This window comes from Nipponia nippon, unplaced genomic scaffold (assembly GCF_047370975.1).
Source record: "Nipponia nippon isolate SJK-2023a ecotype South Korea unplaced genomic scaffold, ASM4737097v1 scaffold_1, whole genome shotgun sequence".
Lineage (NCBI taxonomy): Eukaryota > Metazoa > Chordata > Aves > Pelecaniformes > Threskiornithidae > Nipponia > Nipponia nippon.
Window position 1 is genome coordinate 95685803 of NW_028262290.1, and position 10918 is coordinate 95696720.

The following is a 10918-nucleotide window of genomic DNA, read 5'->3' on the forward strand; positions in this document are numbered from 1 at the left end:
TAAAATTTTGTATATATATCAACTGTTTTAAAAGCTTTTTGAAGAGGTTTATTGCTTTACCAGGAAAATGGTCCAATTTGAAATATCTATGTTACACAGAAGACCTCATGTTTTAAATTTCTTCATCTGACAGGTGAATTCTCTCTAGTATTTTATCACTTGTTACATTTAAATGATATTACTTTAACTGCTTTTCTGAAAGACTCTTTCTTTCTTTTACTGGTTGAAAGAAAAATAAGTTCCTTTTAGACATGCAGCGTTTCCTTTACAGCTTCATTGCCCTTTCAGTGTGTCATTACATATAACAAAATGTACACACAATGCATCCCTTGGGAGTTGAAGATTATCACGGTGCAGTACTTTCAAAGTGAGCGTTTTCTACCATTTGGCATGCCGAGGACATGTGAGGTGACATCACTGATCTCTCAGGAGAGACATCACTGATTTCTTACAGGTCTTGCTAATGAAGAAATTAGTCAATAATTATATTTTGTAAATTCTAGTAGCCTTTTTTTTCTTTCTCCCCCCCATAAGACAGAGGTTGTGGTAAAACTGCATCTGCCTGGGCCTCAAGGCATGTTCAGTTTTTGCCTACCTTTATGCCGTCCTTGATGAGAGTAACAAATCAAGTTCAAGCATCCTGTACTGAAGGATCCTTCACCGAGTCAGATGCTGCTAAGCCCTGACTGCTAAGACTTCCATGGAGGTCTATCAACAAGTCTCAATCATCCGTACAGGTTATTGCTCAGGGACAAGAGACACCTCTTTCCACTCAGGGGCTGCCTGCTGTCACTAAAGCATCCTTTTCCAATACAATCAGTGATCATTTGACACACGGGGGACTTCCAGGATTATGGCTGATAAACCCCCACTATGAGAAGAACAACCAGTGGCCACAAATCATGCATTTTCAAGCACTGGAGAAGATGGGAAATACATAAATACCTCCTTACTTAAGTGATTTTTGAGGAATGCTTTCCTTAAAAATAGGCTGGGAAATGTTGGTCTGTGCACAAGAGAACATATCCCTGCCTCACGCAGAAATGACATGGTCCCACTGGTTCACAGACAACTACAAATGGAAAAAACAATTGCAAGAAAACCAAAGGTGATTTTTTTTTTTCTTCAGCTGAAGGAACAAAGCAGCAACAACAGATGATTTTGTGTCAAAAGAAGACTTCCAAGTGACCTGAAATGAAAAACTTCCTCCTCATGTACTGCGAGCAAAGCAAAGGACACAATGCACTGAAGTTGCGACACAGGAGCTGGGAGAGGCATTTTTACCCCTCACCCTACTGACTGGCACCTGGATGCAAACCCATCTTCCTCCTGAATGAAGTTGAACCAAATTCCCTCTGCCCTCCTCAGGAAAGGATCCTGGCCACCGGGCAATTGCCTATTTCCATCTCTGTGTATGAGGTCAGGGGAAAGGAGAGCATTCTTCTTAATTTCTCCTGTGGAAGCACTGCCACGTACTGCCATGAAGAGCACAGTAGCTACCCAGCTGGAGTCTTGCCTTGCCACTGGGCCAAATTCAGCTTTTTTTATAGAATGAGAAGCAGCACTAATAGGAGAGGCTGAGGGACTCCACACCACTTCCCCCAATTTAAAATATTATAGCAAAGTTCTGACATTCTCTGGGCAAATAGGTGACTTACTTAAGTTCAAAACCCATCAGGTAAAGGTAGGAAAGGAACTGAGCTCTTGCAAATCCTAAACTCTGTGATGCTGGAAAAGTTGAGAGGCCAGGGCAGCTTCATCCCCCACATTACAAAAGTTTAGTCTCAATTTCTTTCATCAGAGAAAATTACTCATGAACATGTGTTACTCATGAATGTAACACAAATCAGTGCTTTTCAGCAGGCTTGCTTCTAATTTTATGTACACCCATCTATCATATCTGTGTAAGTAACATCAGGAACATATAGTAATGAAAACAATCATCTGATTATAAATCATCTGGTATCTGAAACAACCTCAGGTATCTTCACAACGAGCAGGAATCACGCATCGCATCCAGGACTTACTGAGATAATGATACTTTTATATTCTATGGTGCTTGCTGCGCGCAGAATAACATCTGAGATCATTTAAGACCTAATGCCACAGCGTAAAAGACATCCTTAATTTTATGCTGGTGGCCCATTATAAAACAAAATAACAGCTAGACTGATCTTTCAGGTCCCCTGTGCTGAGCTATCGCTTGCTCTCAGCAAGGCACAGGTACAGATTTGTGAACTTCTCCTGCCAATGGAACCACCGTCATGTTTTGATACTTTTACTGCTTCTAGTGGAGTCAGCTGCCAAAGTGCTTCTTAGCTGGAGACTGGATTTACAAAAGACTTGGATCAAAATGGCTTCAGTGGGTTTCAGGTCAGAATCTGATTTACCTATGCAAGTAGTCAGAGAGATCATCCTATACAGCAGAACCATGGCTGCTTTCTTTATTGTCTAAATCAAGCTTTCATTTTTCTGTTCAACTCTTAGGTCCACAGAGCGAGGAAAGATAAAAGAGACTTAATCTCATTGTGTCTTGTATGCTGTTAATTCAAAGGAATACATTTGAAAGTAGCAGCAGGCACCTAAATACACTGGAAGCAACAGAATCCGCATGCACTGAAGAAGGATGTGAAAGGATAGCAATAAAAATTATATATTCCAGTCCCTAGTTTTAGACTTCCACGTCTGATGATTTGGACCAGGCCTGTTCTCCTAGCTCTTATGGCACATGCCTGCCATGCAGGCAATGGAAATCCGACCTGCCAGCTAGGGATAACCTGGTGGAGACCAAGAACTCTGTCTCTGTTGTGACCCCAGTTTGATTTGAGGAGCTGAGACCTTACAGATGAAAAATGGAGGAGACATTCCTTCAACCACACGTACTTGAGACAAACCAGAAAATGAACAACACACAAACCCTGTGTAACTTTCTCTGGAAAATTTCTTTTCAAAACAGAAGTATTTAGCTAAAAATATTTCCTCCTTTTCAAATTTTAGATATACCTTTGAAGCAGGATACTCGCAGGATCATACGAATGTCTGCTCCAATTAATGGAAACAGTTTATTTCTGGGGAAAGGGCTACCACCCTTTGCCCCACTGAGTTTCAGGTGAGGTTTTCTAATGCAGTTTGAAGGTTGTTATCAGGCAAGGAACCAGCTGCTTTCAAGAGTAGACAAATTAACTGATTAAAAGCTCTGCTAGTGTCATGACTCTGTATACCCAATTCTATTCTTAGTGGGCATACTGCTTGCCAAAATAATATTTAGTTAGGTCCAGGTGCTCAGGCTTCCCTGTTGTTATACCCATTTGTACAGGCACCCATTAATCTTGAGCCAATGTTACTTTGCCAACACCTTATGTAGGGGAACTGGAAGAATGGAAAACAGCCCCTACTAAACTTGGTGATTCATCTAAACAAGTTTTGTTTCAACAAAGCAAAATTTTTACCAGTCTGCATCCCAATTACCTCAGACAAATCTGCCATGATTTGTAATTACATTATTATTTTAAATTAATCCATCCGTGAATTACAGTTGTCTTTTGTTTATTCACTTGTTTAGACTGGTCTAAAAAAATGAGCAAAGCTTTCAGCCATTTATAATAAAAGCAAAATGACTAAAAAGACCTACTTTTTTTTTAGTTTGCATTAATGAGTTCATCCCAAAATATATATGCAATAATATAGGAAATTAAGTTATAAATGTAGGGATGTGCTCCGAGTCACCATGAAAATCTGCATGCAAATGCATAATAATCACAAATCTACATTATTACAATATTAAAAAATACCTACAATTAAATTATCATGTGGAAATAATCATAATGTTATTGGAAACTCAATTATTGTGGCAACCCTTGTCGGGGAATTAGCAGGCTATGGCAAAGGCAAGTCAGACCTGAATTCATCAAATATATATTATCACAATATTACATGTTCACTTCGATTCCATGCAAAGACAAACATCCTCACTCACTAGTATCTGCTCAATGCATTTGTATTATTCATGAACAACTCTGTGATCTATTATACATACAAAACTGATTGTACACTGCTTGCCGGAGGCTACAATGCAGAGACACAGAATTAATTTTATTATATACACATGCATGATAATTGTGTAGAATTCGGTCAAATATCAAACTCTGCTCCTGTGCTCCATTATTTTACTTTCCAAAAAGAGGTCTAAGGTCAGCAGCAATTTCTCTTTGGCGACAGTGAAACTCTTTGTCATTTAGAGTAGAAAGTTCCTGGGTACTAATGAGCCTGGAGCTGTGATGAATGGTCACACATTCCCTTTCCTTTCCAACCCCCACCCATCAAAGGGAAAATGTAACTTTTATTGAGATTCTCAAGAATTCCTTGCCTCTCATGCACACAGAAGTCACTTTGGGCTGTGGACTTACAGACTTGATTTGTCAGAGATGGAGGCAACCTTTTTGTTTGTTTTGGAGACTTGGCTAAAATTGTGTGAGATGATGATCAATACAATTAAGAAACTTTTTGCAGTTGTAGTTTTATTCCTATAGGAACAGCTATTATTTTCAAGACGTTTAAGTAAACCCTCCAGAAGTGTTTTCACAGGGCCATATTCCCTGCTACAAGTTTTCATTGAAAACAACTACCTTCCCCTTTCTTCAACAGCACAAGAGACTGATAACGAAAGCCTTTTTCCTCTGCTCCCAAATCTTCCAAATGTTTTGCCAGAAAGACAAAGATTAGTACCATCCAAGACATTTGTAATTGTTTGAAGACACAGGGAGATAGAAATGCATCAACCTTGAGAAGGGAATTGAACAAGGCGCACCACCTCAAAGTCCTGGTCTGGATTCAAACATCATTGAAAGTCAGCAGGATACTTGGCTTCAACATGTTTCAGTCTAGACGAAAGCCAGGTCTAGGGGAGTAGGTGGTATGTGCAAATTTGGGCAACATTAATACTGTCACTCAGCTTCAGAGATGGGTATCAACTCCCGTGTACTGCAGTTACACAAACACCCCTTAGCACACATCTAGCCCAATGATGCAAAAGAATTGTTTCAGGAATGAGAAAAAGAAAAAGGTTATCCTTAATTGAGCAAAAAACCCCACCTGTTCAGTGTGCCATTCCCCATGCTGCATTCAAAATCAAACCCTGAAACATCTTCCCTTGTAGTTCCATTCACTCCCACTCTCGATCCACCATCCAGGCTTTTGGCTATCACGCTCATCTGAATCTCTGAGCTTTAAGACTGAGGAACACTTACTCCTTGCCCGGTGCATTCAGAGTAAGCTCTCATTCAAGCATATCCCAAACGCGCTGCTTTCAACAGTCATAAGCAAAAGGTGCACTCCAATGCGTTTATATTCTAGATTCATAACATTTATAGAAATAAACTGTAACAAGGACTTTAAAGGGTTTCTCTAAGTCTACTCATGAGCCAGCAGAGATTTAAACAACCTCATCTTTAAATCTATCTTATGTCACGCCCAGAGTCCGTAATTTTCATAGCGCTCAGAACAATTCAGGATGATCTGCATTTAGTAGTGTGTGGCTCACAAGTTTACCACAATATTATAAATTTACTATAAATTGGTAAAATCATCACTGTCCTAATTAAGGAATGTGATAGACGCACTAGAAAATCTCAGGAAGGAGGAAGTGAATGAATCCCCCACATAATATGTGGCTCCATCACAAGAGAGAACAAGTGAACATGTTAAGCTGGGCTGTTTATCTTGGCTGACTCATAGCCGTCAACAACAGAAACAGCAAAAACACAGCTCTGACCAGTTTCCAGGGCAGCAGTTTAGCTAACTGAAATGCTGGAGGTGGAGAAGAAAAGCGCTTGCATTAAAGAAGATCTCAGTAACACATTTTGTCACTTAGTTGTTTATAACTCCATTCTATTCTTAAAGATTCTTGGTTTCAGGTAGGCACAAGCTACACCTTTTTTAGTGATAGCAATGATTCCAAAGGAGCTGGCACCTTTTAAACATCCCGCTCTTCCATGGTAAACCCATGATTATTTTCTGCCATTTCAGGCTGGCTAGACAATTAGGTGAGCAGCAGGACCTTAAGGCTCAGGCAGCATCATTTAACTTCAGCCTTTGCTGTAAAAGTAGGTAACATAAGCTGTCAGGTCGCAGAGAAGATTTCTCCTGGAGATCCTTAGCTTGATAGGCTCTGGCAGGCAGTAAGATAAAGGGGAGAAAGGCCATACCAAAACTACTTATTTTGTCATCATTACCCAAGACCTGTGAATTCTTAGGTACATATATGAAATTTCAGTAATTCAAGCTTGTACCTCTTGCTAGCACTAAACCCATGCGGTTTGAGTTCAGATAAAAATACAGATTTTTAAGAAATTTAGTTGAATCTCATCCAAACTACCAAACCTCTTACCACATGAGGAGATCGAACAATTTGAGAGGACACGCTTTTATTAAACCTGAGATTGTTGCTCTGTCTGGTATGCCTGAAAACACCTCTATGGGTTACCCATGGCATTCTGGCACTTTCCCACTGCCCTTCAACTGCTAAAATATACAAAAACATACAAGAAGAAAACATAGCTATTAAGCCACATTTTCCAAGCTTGCAAAATAAACTAATTTTAAAAATCATGTAGCTTTTAATTGGTTTGCCCAACTCCAGTTATTAGTAGGCACACTAGAACCACCACCTAAACAGCAAATTGTTGCAAAGACCGATATTATTTCCTCAGTTAACATTTATTTTTCATGTATCCATAAAAGCGCTACATGGAAAGTGTGTGCACACACAGAACAAGTCTTGGCTTCATTGTCTTGCCAGCTATCAGACAGCATTGCTCATGCACAAATCTTTTGGTATTTAATATTCATAGTGCGGAAGCATCTACTGATCCCAATTAGGATCAAGAAATTTTGAGAGGTGTTGTACAAAACAAAGATTGTCACAATTCTGCCACAAAGCACTTACAGTTGGCCAGGCTGACAATGCGACTATTGCTGCACTGTGTATTATGTGAGAAGTATTTTTTAATGTTATTCTAGTCACCCTTAAATGCAAATATGACACGATAGGTAGCTCTATGCGGTAATGGAGGGCATTCCACTTATTGCAACAAATGCGGGACAATACTTCAGCAGCTACCAAGGCAAAACAGCTACTTTGTCTTACCATTTTTTTTTTATATTTTTGTGCATATATTTTATTTCAGTGGAAAATTCAATGACGTGATAGTATTAGTCAAGCTGAATCTAATTTAGAAGATAATTCTTTTTCCAAACAAAAAAAAGAGCTGGCCAAAATTAACAAAAGTATACATTTTGACTGTCTTCCTAATGGGAACAATTTGACATTTGATTTCAAAATTCCGTAATATTTTTGAGATATGTCCCTTCTCCAACACTTCTTTCCCCAAAAGGGATGACATAATACTGGTTTGCTTGCGTTTGGTCTAACAGAACACTTACTCTCACTCTTAGCCAATGACAAAAAGGCTTTTCTAGTTCATGAAGTACAAAAAAATAAGAAAAAAATCAGATCTTTGCATAGCCTTATTGTCCACAATCAACCTTCCTTCTTGGGAGGCATATTAAGACAGAACAGGTTACCTTTGAGGTGAGTTTAGTATTTAAGCGTTTTTTGGGAAACCTGCATTACTGACAGAGAACAGCTTTCTCAAGGCTGAGCAGAAAGAGCCGGATGGGATCAGAGCTCAGGAGTAACGTCTCCCAGTCACATGCAATCCCCAACTCCTCTCTTCTGCAGCCTACTGAAGGTCCCTGGGAACCCAAATCCCCCAAATGAGGCAGTAGAGGATGCTTCTTCAAATATCTCCTTGAGGCCAAGGATGTTTCTATGGTAATTCTGCATTCAAAGTTACAGGCTCGTGCTGTGTGAGAGGCTACACCAGGGCCCAAGGAGATGAATGAGCCTATCTAAGGTTGTGCATACCCAGGGGGCTTCCATAATTTTGGGTGCACAGAAATACAAAGACAGAATAACGGCAATGTTGTGCTGCACTTCAGTTGTTGAATTACTTCAATACCTTACTCACAGATGTGTGCATGTGAATCTAATCAACCAAACTCCTCGCAGACAGCAGAGATTATTTTGAGATATTGTTCCTGCTTCCGCTACAGAAAAAGAAGCACCAGCCTTTCGAAATCTCTTGTATTCAGGGATGTGTGTGTGCATGCATACACAAACACACACTCTCTCTCTATACACATAAAAAAAAGCTGAGGATAAAAAGTTTCCTATCTATATCATATTATTCTCAGAAAGATATGACTTCTAATAACAGATTTGCCTTTTCACGTGGAAAAAAACACAACAAAAACCTGCTTGCTTGTTCATCTACCTAAACATTTACAACAAAAAAACAACAGGGAAAAAGGAAAGGTGGCACTTTCAGAAACAAATATCTGAAGAAAATAAGATTTTTCTGTATCACTTTAAATCCTAGAAAAAGGAAGCTTTTCAGTATCTTTTCTTCTTGAATCATTTTTTTGCCTCAGATTCTGAAACAGCACATTCAACTATTCAATTTGCTGTTCAATAATAGGGAGTCACATTGGCTTTTAAATGCATACAAAAAAGTTGCATCTTTTTGCTTTCATTTTCCCTGTGTGTTTGTTGCATACCGATTTCAAATTCCCTGCAGGCATCCTAACCTTGCAATTGGAGAAACAGCGCTCTAGGGTTTTCCACGTGTCTAGTACACCTAGATAAAAAGTGCTAATTGTCACCAACTTCCATTAAATGACAGCAGTAAGGCACAAAATATGCTTGATTTGCAGACGCTAGTGCCACTGGGAGTTAGCAGCAGATTAATAATTGTGCAGACCTCAAACATTCCCCTGGCACTGCCAGTCTGGGTTTCCAATGTAACACCAGATTATAAGGCCTTTGTTTTGAGCTTGCTTTCCTAAGGAAATAAGGCTTAGGCAGCTGCACTGTCTCCCTGTGCATGTGTTTGACTGTCCTACCTTCCCACAATAATTTCTGGTCAATCTGAATACATTTTATAGGAGGGTAGAGGTCACAAACGTACAATGGCCTTAGCAGTTTTGTGAAAAACAGGCAGCTAGGTAGATATAATCAAGCCTGAGCTTAAGGGTTTCAAACATCCTGGCTTTCTAGATTCAGGTATTCTTGCAGACAAACGAACCCTAATTCTGCTCAAGTCTTGTTAGAGCTGAAAGTAGAAGGGAGATGTGCCATATCACATATTCAGCAGGCAGCAACTCTTGCATCTGACTGCCTTTATAGATCAGGTGTCAGACTAGGTTCCCAGTTGTGGGTTTTTTTTTTCTTTTTACAAACCTATATGCCAAAAATCCTATTTCAGCTTGAGGCTTTGAGCACGCATCAGGAGGCAGCTTCTTGCACGGGTACAATCTTGCTCCAGTTTCCTCCAGATAAGTTCAGGGGCCAACACTTTACCTTCCCCTTTCTTCTTGTTCTGCTGCTGCTGTTTCCTCTCTGCTCTTGGCGCATGTGGGCACGTACTCTTGGGTAGGAGGACACCACCCCTGTGGCATGCAAGCTTACTGACGGCTCTGGTGGCATTACAAAGCTCATTTCTGCATGCAGCAACATGATTACGGCAAAGGTGAGGGTGAGGTTGAGCGAATGTGTTTCAACACTTCTTTCTTGGTATTTATTATCGTGCCATAGCATTCCTGCAATCTGGCCTGCTGCTGCTCCAGCTGCTTATGCAAGCTCCTGATTGAGCGCAACAGCAGAAGCCGTCGGTACATAGCTAGCTGGAGCCGGTACTTCTCCTTTTCCTCCTTTTTCTTATTTTCTAAGGTCTCCATTACTTTTGCGGTCTTTGTCCAAATCACCCGGCCCAGACTACAAGGAGCTGTATCACCCTTGGCGCCGCTCCCCGCCTGCGGTGTGTGGCAGCCCCCGGGGTTGCTGGCCCCACCGGGCACCCTTGGGACCTGCAGCACCTCTGAACTTGGGTTGCCATTGCAGCAGGGGCTTGTAGAACATGGGGAGGCAATGCCCACAGGCTGCAGGCTACTAACCGCCATGGGATATGATGAGCCACCTAATGATGCATTTACAGCTGTTGGGTGATGCTCAGCCAACCCAGAGGGTGTCCTGTGTGCCTGGCTACCACTAACCATCTCTGGGCCAGCAAGGGCTTTTGCCTGGGCCATGGCCTTGCTGGAGAGGACGGACAGTCTTTCTGGCACTGCTGAGCTTCCCTTGTCTTCATTAAGGTTGGCTACCAAAGGGCTGGCAGAGGAAACGGGGGATGCCATTACAGCACCATGATTCAGAAATGAGTCTTCATCATCACTGTTATTTTGGATCTCCTCTTCATCTCTTGGCATTACACCTACTGTCTCAGCCATTTATTGCATGAGCTACAGAGAGTTTCTGTGGACAAAGTGGAAGCAAGAGGATTTCATTTCCACATACACACACACAGAAGCCCAGTGCAGAGTGACATTTGAAGAAAGAACCTCTCTTTATATTTAAGCAATGGACCTATTACTTTTCTAATAAAGCACAACCCTTGGGTCACTTCAGGCCATTTCTTGTGATTTGCATTAGATGTTCTTCGAGACACAACATTAATCCAATAATAATTAAAATGATATACTGTACTATTAACATTCTCAAATCTTTAAAGGCAAGCGATCTATCCCTGCAGCACTAGCTGTGCTGACTAATTAAACAGAATACAGTTGTAAATGAGCATTGTAAGCACTTCTCCCATTTAAGAACACAGCTCTAACAAGTGTAGTTTGTAGAGACAGGCGAGTTATCAGGATTGATCAGCTTTAAAGGGAAGTGGAGGTACCACAAACAGCAGGTTGCATTTAAATGCCCTCTCCAGAATTAATCTGTCTGCTACCAGTTTGTTTACAAGGTTGCCTTTTCCCCTCCTATTAATTCTAACAGTAAAGCTATATTAGCACCACA

The 10918-nt window shown here is 40.7% G+C and overlaps 1 protein-coding gene across 1 annotated transcript; it reads right to left on the reverse strand.

Annotated features, from left to right (window-relative positions):
• Positions 1 to 9576: 9576 nt before the first annotated feature.
• LOC148057487 (uncharacterized) lies at positions 9577 to 10344 on the reverse strand. Its single transcript, XM_087737385.1, has one exon. It carries the CDS (start codon positions 10342 to 10344, stop codon positions 9577 to 9579), a length of 768 nt encoding a protein of 255 aa, XP_087593511.1.
• Positions 10345 to 10918: the final 574 nt, after the last annotated feature.

Excerpts from the sequence above, each read along its gene's own strand:
- LOC148057487 (XM_087737385.1), bottom strand. The coding sequence starts at position 10,344 with ATGGCTGAGACAGTAGGTGTAATGCCAAGAGATGAAGAGGAGATCCAA.